General features: G+C 45.4%; 1 protein-coding gene across 6 annotated transcripts in view; it reads left to right on the top strand.

Annotated features, from left to right (window-relative positions):
- The window catches only part of LOC127052581 (zinc finger protein 436-like), a 269164-nt gene extending 253511 nt beyond the window's left edge, over nt 1-15653 (top strand). For 3 of the 6 annotated variants that reach the window (XM_050956404.1, XM_050956405.1, XM_050956406.1), the window contains 4 exons: nt 10346-10428; nt 12608-12734; nt 14325-14441; nt 14811-15653. In XM_050956404.1, the coding sequence (XP_050812361.1) occupies nt 10405-10428; nt 12608-12734; nt 14325-14441; nt 14811-15346 (804 nt within the window). In that variant the 5' untranslated portion in view covers nt 10346-10404 and the 3' untranslated portion in view covers nt 15347-15653. The remainder of the gene's footprint in view (nt 1-10345; nt 10429-12607; nt 12735-14324; nt 14442-14810) is intronic. The other 3 variants (XM_050956407.1, XM_050956408.1, XM_050956409.1) reach the window with 3 other exon arrangements.
- The last annotated feature ends 619 nt before the right edge of the window (nt 15654-16272 follow it).

The following is a 16272-nucleotide window of genomic DNA, read 5'->3' as shown; positions in this document are numbered from 1 at the left end:
TCTGGCATAGCACTCACACAGCCACCATCCATTATGTTTTATGCAACACGCTTGATTGATTTCTGAGCCAGTTTCAGCTACCAGGCGCGCAGTGGGGTAGTGTTGCACATATGTCTTATTTACCAGCATCCCCACACTGTTTGCGTAGTATACCTTAACTGGCTCTTGTACCCATCTAGGCACTACCATCATGAGGTGTATGCTTTTACTCTCCTCCTGATCCCGTCTTGGAATCTTATCAAATTTAGCAAATTGTAGAAAGATAGGCACCATATGGGTTATGCCCTGTTGTTGTATTTGTTTTATGATGGCTGCATGGTCTAAGATACGTGGCCATTTTTGAAGCTGCAACTGCGGAAAACTTTGCTGTACTATCTCTATTACCCTATTGCCATAGGCCATACAGGCCACTGCCAGTGAAACATCATTGTTTTGTATACTGTTGATAAGAGACAAAATGGTAGCATTTAAGTGTTTAAACCCTTGCGCAATTAAGTGCATATTATCAATAGTGATTGCATGCTGGTCCGGTAATAGACTACTAATACCTCCCCCTGTTTTAACTGCCTTGCCTATTCCATCCCCCATGGTGTTGATTTTCAAATTAAGATTTTCAATATTTGCCTAGTTCCATAGGGACATGCCAAGGCTAGAACCTCCCAGGGCTGTTCCCAATGTATCTCTTCTGTCTCTATTCTGTTGTGGGATAATTTGAGAGCCCTTCCAGAGTTGTAACTGCATCTGCATTTCAGAGTTAAACCAATTCTTATAATGGCTGGGACATTGCTCTAGCATGACCATACCTGCAAAATCCAGTTTTAGTAGCATATAAAGCCATCCTACATTCTCCACCATATATTCCGCAGTGGGGTGTAGGAAGATCCCTGATATAGACCATGGTTGTGTAGTTGCGCATCCTTTCTTCGGGGTAGTATCAATGTGTGGAGGAATGGAAGGAGGTGACGTGGGGGCTGTTGTGGGACAGGCATCCTTACAGACTTGCACATGGTAAATGCATTTACTGGTACTCAAGGTTATACACCAAGTCCCTGTGTATGTACAAGTCCCTGTGTATGTACCTGCATCTCTTAGTTGTATATTGCGAATGTGGATTGATGCACTCCACTTGTTTTGCACATTTGTAAATTCCACCCTACTTAGCCAGTCCCCGTATGTTTTTACCTGTCCTTCAGTGTAAGTGATTACTGGGTTTATTGCTCAAAACCAATCCAAATAGACTGTATTGGTCTCAAGCAGGTATGGTTGTATAATGCATGTTAGAGTAAGATCCTCCCCCACCATTCCTGTAAGATATCCCTCCATAATTTGCTTTGGTGCCACTAGAGCGCGCTCCATATCCGGAGTTGCTCACTTCCTTTCCTTGTTTATATTATGTTCATGGTATTGTGGTACAATACCAGGAAAAATGTTGTCGGAAGTTGGATGAGGAAGGGCAGTAATATCAATGGGTTTACAATTAACAACAACATCAACCTTCCAACAGCATGCATACTCCTCCTGTGTCTCTTTACTTAAGGTCAGTTCCTTTTCAGTTCGTCTTTGCGCATTCTCAAGCTCTGGAACGGGAACACGTTGAGTTTGGCTACCGTTCTTAACTGTCCATCCCCACGCCATCAGAATTGCAAAGGGCGACACCCTGAGGATGTTTTCCATTTGTCGCTTTCCCTCAGTTTCACACACCAACTTTAACACAGTCCCCATAGGGTGCTGCTGACTTCCCATCTCCCATCCATCATAGTTATTTGCTGTGTTGATCCAGAAGGTCCTGGTAACAGAATGTGTTCGATTGAGCCTGACGACATCGACCAGTTCCTTTGAGTCTTGGGCTATCACCAAAACGCCTGCCAGAGTCCATATTCATGTTGGCATCTTAAACTGTAAAAATACAAAGCAACACTCTCCTCTCTCTTATGGGTACACGAAAAGTGGTGTTAGGTTTTTGTTTTGTTTTGTTTTTTTATAGCAACAATACTTCATAGCCATAGTATCTAATAGAGGACCATTTACATCAACTGCTTCTGTTTCTTTTCCACTGACTCCTCCTGGGTATAATCCCTATCTAACAAAGCCAATGTGATCTGATCACTTAGTGGATTTAAGAACAGGAACCTTGTTCCTAAAGGGGTGGTGGGCACATTATTAATCAATGAGATGCCTGGCCCTAACATCCACAACGGGTGTTTTCCTACTTGGTCCAGTATCCACACAGAAGTGTCCTTGTTGTTCCAAGAGATGGTGATCATATTACCAATACCCCAAGTAAACTGGCTTCTTGCACTTAATTGTCTGACCGGATAAGGTCTGGACAATTCAAAGCGTTTCAATTGCCCCCAAGCAACATACAACAAGCGAGGCGCAGATGGAGCTGTAAGATTAAAGCTTGTAAAACTTCCATTATTTAATTGGAAGGTTTCCATGGTACTTATCTTTTTCGTTTATCCTGTGTATTTTTCTGTAAATCAAGCACAGACATGTAACATGCATACTTAACCCTTATATTCCTTTAATTTCATGGCATGCTTCCATCGTGGTTGTTCATTTATGTCGACCAAGTACAGGCAAGGCCCCAATTTATCTAAAATGGGCCACGACCCAGACCATTCTTTCTTAGGAAAAGCAGCAAAGAATCCTGTGGCACCTTATAGACTAACAGAGGTTTTGGAACATGAGCTCTTGTAGGTGAATACCTACTTCGTCAGATGCATCATCACCTACGAAAGCTCATGCTTCAAAACCTCTCTTAGTCTATAAGGTGCCACAGGATTCTTTGCTGCTTTTGCTGATCCAGACTAACACGGCTACCCCTCTGATACTTTCTTAGGAAACTTTTTCTTGGGAGGCGGTTCTACTTTGGCTATCAGCTGATCTCCGATTTTCCATTGTTTGATGTCACTATGTCCATCAAATGCCTGACTCCTTTTTTGCTGTTCCGTTGCTTGCTGTGCTGCAGCTGCTCCCTGGACAGTACCCAACCAATACTTAAAGCTATTCATCCAAGTTGTGGTGGCCAATGCTGTAAGGGTTTCCCATTCTGGGGGATACAGTCAATCTTCCCAACCTGGCATTGGTCTTTCAAAAAGAATTTCCTATGGGCTAAATCCTGTCATGCGGTTTGGCCGGCTACAGATCCTCATAAGGACCCATGGGAGTAGCACGTTCCAGTTTGTTCCCAAGTCATTACATACTTTAGACAGTTCAACTTTTAGAGATTTATTCATCCTTTCCACCTGTTCCCCTGCTTGTGGGTGGTAGGGAATGTGTAGCGGTAGGGGAATACCAGGCCAGGTACCCATATCACGATACACCTGTCCTATAAAAGCAGGGCCATTATCAGAATCAATGCTATGTGGCAGCCCCCGCCGTGGAAAAATCTCAGTTACTAATACTTTTGCTGCAGTCCAACTAGCCTCTTGTTTGGTAGGAAATGCTTCTACCCACTTACTGAAGCTATCTACAATTACGAACAAAAGTCTATGTTTTTTGGGGGTAATAGGTAGAGGCCCCACAAAATCCACCTGTAATCGTTGCATGGGTCCCTTTAAGGCTTGATGCTTTAATTCTCCTCGTATTTTCCATCTAGCCAGATCCTGCTTAGCACATGTTAAACAGCCATGAATATACTACATCAAATCCTCTCTCATTTCCGGCCACTATCCCAGTTTTTTAAGTTTTTCCAGTGCCTCCTCGAGTTTTCAGTGAGCTCCCACAAGTGACTCCTGTCCCCATCTTAACAGAAGGTACTTTATTTGTTGTGGGATTACCAGAACCCAGTCATTGTCTGGTTTAGCCAAGATAAGCTCTCCCTCTTTCTTTAAGGGGACACCCCGCCACTGTGAGGGGCATTCAATTATCCATTGCTGGATTGAATCATCTTTTGTCTGAAGTTCTTGTAAACCTTGTACCTCTTTCTGGTGGTTTGCTTCATTTTCCTGTTTTAATTTTGCCTGTGCTCTAGTGGTTACCGCCACAGGCATTGATTCCCACAGTGTGACAGTAAGGGCTGCCTCCTTAGTCAGTGTATCTGCTTGTTCATTTCCCCACTGCAAGGACCCTTTTTTCCTATGGGCTTTTATTTTAACCATTCGGATTTTTGTATAATGTCTTGTTAGTGTTTCTATTTGCCGCCATAGGGTTTTGTGCTTAATTTCCCAACCATCGGTTCATGTAAACCATATACTTTGCCACCATGGGAGGTAAATAGTGGTGCCCTTATACACATAATCAGAGTCAGTTCCTATTACGAGCTCAGATTGCTTGCCCTTCATTCTATTCAAAACTTCCAAAACCACTGACACCTCTGCAGTCTGTGTTCCTCCTTTAGCCAATTTATACTGGAACGACTCACCGCTCGGTTCCTTCCCATTTAAACAAATCCCTGCAAAGCCAGTGACTCGTTCTCCTTCTTCATAGTACGAGCTACAGTCCACAAACCAAATGGTTTTCCTAATCACTTGGTCAGTTGGGGCTCCCTTAAACACAGGATGCGCCTTCGCTTCCCTTTGAGGCTCACATACATGTTCCTGACCATTTACAGTCAGTCCCCATACAGATGTCTCTGGTTCTTTTAGTGGAACTAACTGAACATTCTCTGACATGAGAGCAAAGACCCATTGAATGGCTCTGTCAACTCTCACATGTCCTTTCAACAGATTTTCCTGACTGAGTAACTTCCCCAGTGCATGGTGACTTTTTACAATCACCTTGCTTGCTCCAACAATTGCCTGGGATTTTTGTAGCGTCCAGTAAGCAGCAAGGGCAGTTTGCTCACAAACCCCCAGTTTACTCTCTGTACTAGTTAGAGCCCTGCTATAATACGCAATGGGTCTTTCCCCAGCACCCGTATCCTGGATAAGCATGCTAACGATACAGAAATGCTTAACACTAGGGTGCAGTATAAAGGGGAAATCATTGTTAGGGGCGGCCAAGGTAGGTGCCTCCATTAATCCCTGTTTTAGATTTTCCCATGCATTAGTTGCCTCCTCTGTCCAGGTCCACTGTGGTCTTTTTAGTACCTCATACAGGGACCTGCCTTTTCTGCATATCCAATCATACATTCTCTGCAAAAGTTAGTGAGTCCCAAAAAGGACTGCAAAGATTTGGTGTCTACCGGCATAGGCAGGTTAACAATGCATTTTACTCTTCCCTTATCCACAGACCTTCCCTCCGAACTGAGCCAAATTCCCAGATACTGCACTTCACTTCTCTCTGTTTAATCTGAGACTTAGAGGGATTAAGTTTTAAGCCATAAGCTTGGCAGCTAGTTAGCAGCTGCTGCATTAACTCTTCATGTTCCTGCTCTGTTTTACTGACTATTAAAATGTTATCTGCATACTGAACAATTCTTCCCGTTTGTAGTAGCCCCTCTTTCTCCAGCATATTTCTCACTACAGTATGGAAGATTGTTGATGCGTCAGAGTACTCCATTGGCAAAACATTCCAGCAATATTGCATAGCTTGGAATACAAAAGATGTTCGATATTGAGACTGAGGCCTTGGCTACACTCACACTTTACAGCGCTGCAACTGGGGTGTGAAAAAACACCCCCCTGAGCCCTGCAAGATACAGCGCTGTAAAGCATTAGTGTAATCATGGCAGCAGCGCTGGGAGCGTGGCTCCCAGCGCTGCACGCTACACCCGTAAGGGATGTGGTTTACATGCAGCGCTGGGAGAGCTCTCTCCCAGCGCTACCGGTCTGACTACACTCACACTTCAAAGCGCTGCCGCAGCAGCGCTCCTGCAGCGCTGCCAGGGCAGCGCTTTGAAATGCCAAATGTATCCATACCCTCTGGGTCTAAGGGTAAACTCCAAAAGCCATTTGCCACATCAAGTACTGAGAACCACTTCATGTCAGGGGTTACCACCTCCAACAGTTCAGGATAAGCTGCCACTACGGGTGCCCCCCGCTTGGCAGTTTTGTTTAGCCCCTGATAGTCAATAGTTAGCCTCCATGTTCCATCAGATTTTTTAACTGGCCAAATTTGTGCCGCGTTAGGTACTGAACACCTTCTGATTAAGTTTCGTTTTTCCAATTCCGTTATCACTGTCTTAGTGATTCTTTTGCTTCCTAGGGTATTGGGTATTGTTTTATGAATGGAAGTAAGTCTCCCTCTAATGTAACAGAGGTCTGCATTTTGCCCGTGTCTAGGGAGTCCACTGCCCAGATGGTTTAAATTTCAGTACACCAGCTCTCCCAGCCTTTTGGTGCGGGAGGTGGTTGTTTAGGCTTTATTGCTTTTACCGTCTTTGTAGCCAATCCCATAGAGATCAGATTAGTATCATTTGTGCCTTGCGTTACAGTGAGAGTTTGTCTAATACACGTTTGGAAAATCCAAGATTAATCCCAGTCGTTTAATAGTTTCTGCCTCAATTAGATTCTCTCTCCCTGCAATAGCGCACTTCTAGTGAACGGTATGCATCCGAAACTGGAGGGGAAGAGTTTTAACATTATACGTTGGGTTAGTTCCAGATATTCCCTGTCTTTGTACCGACTCTCCAACTGGATATGCATTAAAGTAATCTTTTACTATAGGAATTCCAGCTCCCGTATCCAATAAAAAATCTATTAGCCCCTCCCCGACTCAAATGCTTGAATGGGGGCGCCCCCAGACATCTATTGTCATGGGTTGTTGGAAAATGCATTCCGAGTCGTGGATAGGGCTCTCCTATGCCACTGTATCAGGATTAAATGACCCAATTGCTACTGATGGCAGGACCGTCGCCCTAGCTACCTTCGTCACTATCTTATCTTTTTCCTGTTGAGACTCCTTGCCAATCATACACGCCTGCAACTGTGCCTGCAGCCTCTCAATCTCCCCTTTCAGGTTCAAGTTTTCCTGTTTTAGAACTCCAGAAGGTACCCACGCACTCTCTCTATTACCTCCACCTCTATTTAGTCCCCGACCTCTCCAACCCCGGCCATGACCACAGGGGGAGTATCCAGGACCCTCTGTTTTCCACTGTCCTAACTGAGTACGCAGCTCATTAACAGGAGTTCCTTTCTGCTGTTTCACTGCCGTCTCTACCTTTGCAATCCATTCGTCCCAAGGTACCTCTTTACCTCCATTCTCACACCAAGCATTCATCCAGTCTAACACACCGGGAGGCAGCGCCTCCAGAACAAGCTGCTTCAAATCTTCCAAGTTAGCAAGCCCTGGTGTTAATCTAGTATAAGTTTGAATCCTGTCAGCCAGCTTGGCCGGAGCTTCCCCTGGCAATCTTGCAATTCCTTTAAGGGCTGGCAACTCAATGGATAACTTAAAGTGCTTCTGAGCCACACGTTTAAGCATCTGTGCAACATCATCATCAAAACGGAGTGTATGAGAGTTGAGAGGTCCCAGAAGGGTTTGCACCAGAATTGGTCCATGCAACATGTCAATTCCTACTGCTTTGAGTAACTGTGAGCCATTATGGAACCATGCCATAAACTCCTTGAAATTTTCAGAGGGGGGAGATCCAACAGCTCCGGCTAATGCAGTTAGTTCATTAATCTTTAAAGCATAGATCCCGGCTGTTAAGCCACTCACGCATGGTGGATGAGGGGTATATGTAATTTTGTATTCCTGATTCCTTTCCCTTTCTGCATAGTTATGGCAGGGCCATGGCTCCCTTAAACGATCAGTTAATTTTTTTATTGTAGTTCCCGCCTCATTCCATAACTTTAATGCAGGGGGACTATCTGTATGTGGGGTAGCATCAAGGGTAAAGTGAGGAATAGGATTTTCAGTGGGGCTTTCTGTCCCATTTTCACCTGTTTCTCCTGTTTTTACTGGAGCTGATCTAGGTTTTGGGGAGGGCTTGCCCAGAACCTGGCTCACATCATAAGGTGGTGGTTGTGGTGTGGTAGCCCCTGCCCATGGGTCAAGAAAGGATGGCTCAACAGGGTCATTCCACATGTCCCCATTGCAGTGCCAATCCCAACTGTCCCATGTTTTATCTTTTAATTTGGCAAGAGCCACCTGTTTCCCTTTCTGTCCCCATTCCTCAGGCACCATAAGAGCACTTGAGGTACTTTGAGCACCAGGGGTGGCACTTTTTGCTTCTGCAGGTTTTCTATAGCTGTCTCCAATTTTTTATCTTCCTGCTTTACTTGCTCGAGCATATCATGTGTCTGGACTGCCTGTTGCCCTGCTAAAAGAGCTTGGGCTTTCCAGTGCTCGACTGCCCGGGTCTACTTCCCCTGTTTTTTCTGTTCCTTGTTTGGCCAGCATGCTGTCTAAGCCATCTTACTGCCATAGACATAAGTAGCAAAATTCTTGCTTTTTTACTTTTATTTCTATTTTTCAGAGCCTCGGTTTCTACCATCGCTGTATGTATGCCAGTGCACGTCTCCCCACTCTCTTTTTTAAATTCATATGGACCCCCTTTACTGGCAATCCAGCGATTCCAAGAGTTCTCAAACTCCGTGGGGATCATAAGGGAGGGAACAAGGGGTTCCCTAGCTCGAGGTTTTCTGCCATGTTAGATCGCGATTCCTACAGCGAACAGCTCTCTTACTCACCAGATCAGCGGTCGGAGTCACAAGTGTTGTCAGATGCTACCGGTGTGGTGCCCTCTCTGTTCAGTGTTGATATCTCTTGGCTGCATGCATGTGTTCCCTCTGTGTACTGTCCCAGCTCTTCGAAGATAGCTGACACAGCAGACCCGAAGAGAATCCCCAATGACCACAGAGTCTAGTACGGTACGAAGGCACGTCGGCCAGGTTTATTGCTGTATTGGACACAATAATAGTTCCCTCTAGATTTTAACTCTACAGGACATACTACAAGTATGTGTCCCCGGTCAATGGACTTGGCTCAGTCAGCGGCGGGACTTTCCACTGCCTCCTTAGCCGGACCAAGACACCACCCCAGGGATACGTTCTTATACACAGGTACAAACAAGTTACACATCACTCCTGACGTATGAGGTTCAACCCCTCTGTGTAGCAAGGTACAATGCCTCTACGTAGTAGGGTGACGCCTTTCACCTTGTTCATGTTGGTTCGAACAAAACAACTCTGTCCATCATATTACCCTTTTGGCCCTGTCATTGGGATGGGTCAGCCTGTTCCTTGTTATCTGTGGAATGTTCCAGCATAGGGTGTTCTGGTACCGTGTTTACACTTTAATACACTAGATGGATATATGTTTATGCAACATCAGCCCTTTTCTTGCCAGCTTCTGTGAGCAGGGCCTGCCTCTTGCTCACCGCCTAACTTTGCTTTATGATAGCAAAGTTTTGACCATTACTTTAGCTCAGGCCACAGGCCTCATGCCAGGCCTTTATCAGGGCCTTCACTTACTACACCCTGCACTCAAGGCAGGACTCAATATTATCTAGACAATCCCTGACAGGTGTTTGTCCTCCCTGCTCTTAAATATCCCCAGTGATGGAGATTCCACAATCTCCCTAACCAATTTATTCCAGTGCTTAACCACTCTGACAGTTGGGAAGTTTTTTTCCTAATCTCCATCCTAAACTGCCCTTGCTGTAATTTAAATCCATTGCTTCTTGTCCTATCCTCAGAGGTTAAGAAGAACAATTTTTCTCTGGCATCTTTGTAACAACCTTCTTTCTACTTCAAAACTATGATCATGTCCCCTCTGAGTCTTCCCCAGTTTTTTTCAATCTTCCCTCATAGGTCATGTTTTCTAGACATTTAATCACTTTTGTTCTTCTCTGGACTTTCTCTAATTTGTCCACATCTTTCTTGAAATGTGGCACCCAGAACTGGACACAGTACTCCAGTTGAGACCTAATCAGCGTGGAGTAGAGCAGAGGAATTTCTTCTCATGTCTTGCTTACAATACTCCTGCTAATACATCCCCAAATGATACTTGCTTTTTTGCAACACTGTTGACTCCTATTTGGCTTGTGATTCACTATGACCCCCAGATCCCCTTCCACAGCACTCCTTCCTAGGCAGTCATTTCCCATTTTGTATGTGTGCAACTGATTGATCCTTCCTAAGCGGTGCACTTTGCATTTGTCCTTATTGAATTTCATCCTATTTACTTCAGACCATTTCTCCAGTTTGTCCAGATGATTTTGAATTTCAGTTCTATCCTCCAAAGTCCTTGCAACCCCTCCCAGCTTGGTATCGCCCGCATACTTGATAAGTGTAACAGAGAGACTCTGTTGCTGGGAGGGTTTCACCATGTGTCAGAGGGTCACACCCTGGTAGGAGGAGGCTAGATCTGTACTGGGATAAGGTCACTCTGTGGTTCATAGTGTGGCAGAACCTAGATTGTCCATTAGCAGGGGAAAATCCTGGGGGGAATCAACATGTGGAAAGGACAGAAACCCTGTGTGAATTCTCTCACATTGCCCTTCTCTGCCTCTCAGGCTACAGAATAACATCCACGTTTTGCTCCAGATCATCCCATCCTCCCAGGGGGAAGGAAATGGCTGCAATGGAGCTGGCTCAGGTAAGGGATTCTCAGGGAGCTGCTGGTGGGTTCTGCTTGGAGGGAGAGAAGCAGTAAATGTATAGGAGGGTGGGAGCCAATGAGGAGCTGCCAAAACGTTAACAACAAGTTCCTTCCTCCTCACCTCATGAGGGGCTCATGCCCCCGCTAGGGGTCGTGCCCCATCCATCCCCCCATGCTCCTTGACACCCCCCCGGGGACTCCTGACACATCCCCCCTTTCCTGTCCCCTGACTGCCCCCTGCCGCCCCATCAAACCCCTCCTCTCATTCTTGATGCCCCCCTGAACCCCTGCCCCATCCAACCACCCCTTCTCTCTGTCCCTGACTGCTCCCCACCACCTCGTCCAACCCCTGCTCCTTCCTGACTGCCCCCTGGGACCCTTGCCCCCATTCAATTCCCTTGTTCCCTGCCCTCTGACCACCCCGACCCCCTATCCACCCCCCTACAACTGACCGAACAACCCCTCCCTGCCCCCTACCCCGTTACCACACTCCCTGGGGCCAGGACTGGGTCCACTCTGGACCTCTACTGGCGCTGCAGGACGTGACTCCCTGAGCCGGGCTGGAGCTGCTCGGCCAGAACTGGTGCTGCGGGGCCCAAGCTGGGCCGGGTCAGAGCCGCTCAGCAGAGACCAGCCCAAGTCAGGAGTGCTTGGCTGGTAGCCGGCTGGGGCACTTGGCTGGGGCCAGGGGGAGCCGCTCAGGTGTAGCCTTACTGAGCGGCGTGCACCCTTCCCCTCCCCACCCACCTGGCTTACTTGTCTGCTGCTTGTTTCAGACTTCCCGCAAACATTGGATTCGCTGGTAGCAGGGGAGGGGGAGAAGAAGGAGGGCGGAGCGTTCAGAGGAGAGTGGGAGGTGAGCTGGGGCCGGAGGCCAGATGGACAGCTGCCTGAGCCTTTGTTAAATTTAAAAGCTTTTTTAGAACCCATTGTCCTGATGATTTTGTATTCATTGATAAGAATGTTAAATAGCACAGGGCCGAGATACAATCCTTGCGGGAACCCGCTAGAAACAAATCCACTCGACCATGGTTCCCTATTTAAAATCCCAGTTTTTAATCTATTTAATGTATGCCGTGTGTATTTTGTATCTTTCTAGTCAAAATCTTATGCTGAACCAACTAGTATACCTACATATATTACATCAGTACTATTAACTGCAACCAAACTTTTGATCTCATTCAATAAGAATATCCAATTAGTTTGATGGGATCTATTGTGTCTAAACTTTTTTAATGGGTACTAATTATATTACCCTCCTTTCTTTATTAATGAAATCTAGTATCGGCTGCTCCATTCTCTTGCCCAGTGTCGATTTCAGACTGACACGCTTGTAATTAGCTGCATCATCTCTTTTATACTTTTCAAATATTGGCACAGCATTAGCTTTATTCCAGTCTTCTGGAATTTCCCAAGTGTTCCAAGTCCTAATTAAAACCAACATTAACAGTCCACCACGCTCCTCCAGCAGGCCTTTCAAAACTCTAGTTATCTGGACCCACTGATTTAAACATACCTAACTTTAATAGCTGCTGTTTAACATCCTCGTGAGTTACTTTTGGAATGGAAAGCATCAGCATCAACATCTTATGATATGAGTTAAATCATCTGTTTTTCTCCAAATTCAGGAGAGAAATATTTATTGAACACTTTTACCTCTTCTGCATGATTGTTGATAATTCTGCCATTTCCATCTAGTAATTTACCACTACTATTGTTAGGATTAATTTTGTACTTCTTAAAAACGTCCTTCTTTTTTCGTTGGTTGATCATTGATTTCTGATAGCTTCCCTTGCCAACTTTCTACAATTCTGACCTTCAAACTTAGATTCTTTGCTATTGAGTTCCCCTTTCTTCCATATATTTTATTTGGAGAATGTTGGGATTCCTACCAGGGAGCCACCAGCAGGGTCCAGAGACAGCTCCATGTCTTATATTAAGCTCTGGCTAGTAGCTATGTGATAAATGTGATGACCCTGCTTCCGTCTGTCAGCTGGGAGACAAAGTTTCTCTCTTTCTACCCTCTGATGCCTCCTGGCTGCTCTAGGCAAGGTTAGGTGGGACTCTGTTAACATGTGCCTCCCGGAGCTTCCATTTCCCTGGTGCTGCTGTTCTGTGAATAGTGGGGTTGTGAGTGGGGCAGCAGGTACTGACTGTTGTACTCTTTTTCTTTCAGGGGCCAGTGACTTTTGAGGAGGTGTCTGTGTATTTCACCAGGGAGGAATGGGCCCTGCTGGACCCTGTTCAGAGAGCCCTCTACAGGGATGTCATGCAGGAGAACTATGAGACGGTGGTCTTGCTGGGTAAGGAGTCCTGTTCCCTGGGTTATTAGAAGCTGTGGGGTCTCTAAAGAACCTGAGCAGTAATAACGTTATACCTTTATTCATCATCCAAGTTTTGGCAAGTTTCCAGCCCCCCTCTATGGGTAGGGACCCACCCGAGTCTCCTTTTTGACCAATGTGCGAGGATTGCAGCTTGTCTTCCACTGTGTTTCCTGGACTAACGTCCAGTTCCTGTGCTTTGCTTTCTCTCCAGGGGCTGTGAGCAGTGTGTCTGAGATAGAGGTGGGACTTTGGGTGATACTTGTATGATGCCAATACACACCTCAGTTTCCTGCTGTGATTGGTATTGCTATGATTATAAAGAGCAGGAGACATGAGGTGTTTTCTCCCGTGGCTGTCATGGGGTGATATGAATGGGTCATTAAGGACTGGCTGGGAGTAACCTACATCAATGGAATACCGGACAGAATGACTGGCACCCAGGACTTCCCAGAGGATTCAGCGGACCTGGGGTCTTCGGCGGCGTGTCCCCCTTATCCGCTCTGACACCACGGATCATTTTTCCCATGTCCCTCTTACCAGCTCTGACACAGCAGAACATTTACCCTGTGTCCTCCTTCCCTGTCCCTGTTCCCCCTCCTGTTTGACTCAGTTTATATAGTAATATTATCATCTGTACCTTTGCTTTAACCAATCATTGTGCTGAAATTTAATTAACCAATCCTAACACATTGGAATATAATTCTCTAACCAATTGTATCCCACTACCCTAATTAACTTAAACCTAGCAAAATTATTTATATAGCAGACAAAAACAATTAGAGAACAAGACTGATTAACATTTTAAAAGTGGTGGCCATAAAGATAAAACAATACAAAAATGAGGGTTTTGCAACCACAAGCATTGAGAAGTGATTTCTTGCCAAACAGGCTGCTTTCAAACTAAGTTTTCTTTAACCATCTTAAGATCTGTTGCTTTATCTGGTGGTGATGGGCACCATCAGGACAGGATCATCTTCCTAACAGCCCAATAGCACCTTATTTCAGTGTGACTGGTTTGAGATGTGAGGATGTGACCCTTCGCTTCTCAGCTTATGGCTGACCCTGCTGCTTAACCAAAGGCCTTAACGTAAGAACAAGGCCTCAGACTGTCACAGTAAGAGAAAGCCCTTACAAATACAGACAGTGATTTTGATTCTTGGTTTTCATACTCCTGTAAGTAGCTAAGTGATAAAAACAACCCTAAGTTCTTAAACTATAGGCTTTACAGGCAGGCCGGAATATCTCTATTCTAACAGTGGGATCTGTCCCTTCCCCCATTCTGTGTCTGTCTTGTGTATTTAGATTGTAAATTATTCAGGGCATGGGCCATCTGCTATTCTGTGTTTTTACTTGTCCTAGCAGAATGAGGACCCACTGTTAGTTGCTCCTTAGCACTAATGTAATGAATATGATTTAAAATCACAATAACTCTCCTGCCACTTTGAGCCAAGGAAGCTGGCCTTGGGATGTTACTACTTAACAATGAGCTTGGGTTTAAAAACATGGACTATTCTTTGTGACAAGTATCCCACATATTCCACTGACCTCCCTGGTTTTCTTTGACTGCAGTAGAGTTTCTAGTTTCCAAACCTGATGTGATCTCCCAGGTGGAAGGAGGGGAAGAGCCGTGGGTCCCAGACCTCCAGGGCTCTGAGAAAGAAGTGCTTCCAAGAGCTGCCTGCACAGGTGAGGACTTGGTTAAACCAACTCAACAACTGCGTGGGAATGCAGGAAACATTTGGGATACCCTACAAAGACCCTGTGAGCTCTCCAAGTTCAGGTTTGTTCCCTGCAGATGTGTAATCATAATGGCAGATGTGACTCATGGCTTCCCTCCTATTCTGACTGACAACTGGCAGCAGATCGCTTCCCCATCTCACTTTCTCCTGAGTGTTCTCGTGAGATGCAGACCAAAACTGATCCCTTCCTCTCTCCTCTGGGGAAAGTTTTGGGGAAAATCAGCTCCTGATAGGTTTGATCTCTCCCACACATATTTTGGATTGTTCATCCCTTTTTCCATTCCTCTCTCTGAGATTTTCTTTCTTTCCGGTGCAGGTAGTGACCTATGTCTGGATTCTCTCTGTCTCCCATCAAGTGATGAGATGGTGAGTCAGAATGAGGAGGAGAAATCCCATCAGAAAGATGCTGAGCAAGGAGAACCACATGGAACTTTATCAGGAAGATCCAAAGGGAATGTTTCCTGGAGTTGTGCACTCCCAGAAAAAACAAAAGCCTGTAAGACTCAGGGGAGGTCAGAGGGAAACTTTAGTAGACTCTCAGACCTTGTAACAAGCAACAGAATCAACTTGGAGGAGACACGCTACACATGCCATGATTGCGGGAAAAGCTTCAATCGGAGCTCAAACCTTATCATACATTGTAGAATCCACACAGGAGAAAGGCCCTACACGTGCTCTGAGTGTGGGAAAAGCTTCAATCAGAGCTCTACCCTTATCAGACATCAGACAATCCACACAGAAGAGAAGCCCTACACATGCTCTGAGTGTGGGAAAAGGTTCTGTCATTCCTCAAGCCTCACTAGGCATCAGAAAATCCACATGAGAGAGAAGTGTAATAAATCCCTTGACTAGGATTGGGCAAAACAATTTTTTTTAAAAAAATCACATTTGCTAATTCCCACATAGTGATTTTCGCATCATCTTCACCGTGGTGTCTCAGCTCCACCAGATAAGTTGCCTTCTTCTGCCTTTTGCAGCTCACCCTTCTTTGGGGTCAGTCCTATGATCTTTTCTATCACCTCCTTTCCTTTAGAGTCATAGGAATGTGTATCCCTCCAGCCAGGATTGCTCATGAGTTCCAAGTTGGGGAGAGAGGTTTGATCCCAGCAAGGTACACTGAGGCAAAAACTACCTGTGCCTTCCATCCACTAGGACTGTACGTGGCGTTGGCTGCTCATGTTAGTGATCTTAATGTTAAAAAGTTGTAGTACAGATGCAGCCCAGATACAGTGGTTGGCATTAGCTTTCTCCTTGACCTGACCTAAACTCCATCACTGTTCCTAGTCTAAACAAACCCTGAGCATCATGGTTATCCTGTTCCCCCATTTCAAAGCCATTGTTAATCATCGAGTTCTCCCTTTGGGAACAAATTTTTTCATTCCTAGTTGCTCTGATGTTGCTTCAGGTTGTGCTGGAGAGCAAATATTTTTATTATTATTTTCCACACTTAAAATGTATTGAACTATAACAAAGAGCAGGAATGGGGCAGGGATAGGGAAAGAAGTCATTTCATCCTCTGTAACAACAGACGTAGTTAGGGTCAGTCAGAGGAAGTCCCTTATTCCCCATCACTATCCCCCTTCAATCCGTGCTAGAACCTAAGAATCCTTTTCCTTTCCCCAGTTGTGGGATGGGAGACTTCCAAAAGTGCTCCCTGTGCTATAGCACATGGCTAAGCTCAGAGAATAAACCCCAAATCTCCCCTGAGCTTTGCTTTTTGAATCCTGTATTTCCGATTATTTCAAGCCTGGGCATTGTGATTATTTATCAGTTTCTCT

Source organism: Gopherus flavomarginatus, chromosome 5 (assembly GCF_025201925.1).
Source record: "Gopherus flavomarginatus isolate rGopFla2 chromosome 5, rGopFla2.mat.asm, whole genome shotgun sequence".
NCBI classification, from domain to species: domain Eukaryota; kingdom Metazoa; phylum Chordata; order Testudines; family Testudinidae; genus Gopherus; species Gopherus flavomarginatus.
The sequence above is the reverse complement of the archived record's forward strand: the minus strand, read 5'-3'. Positions and strand labels throughout refer to the sequence as shown.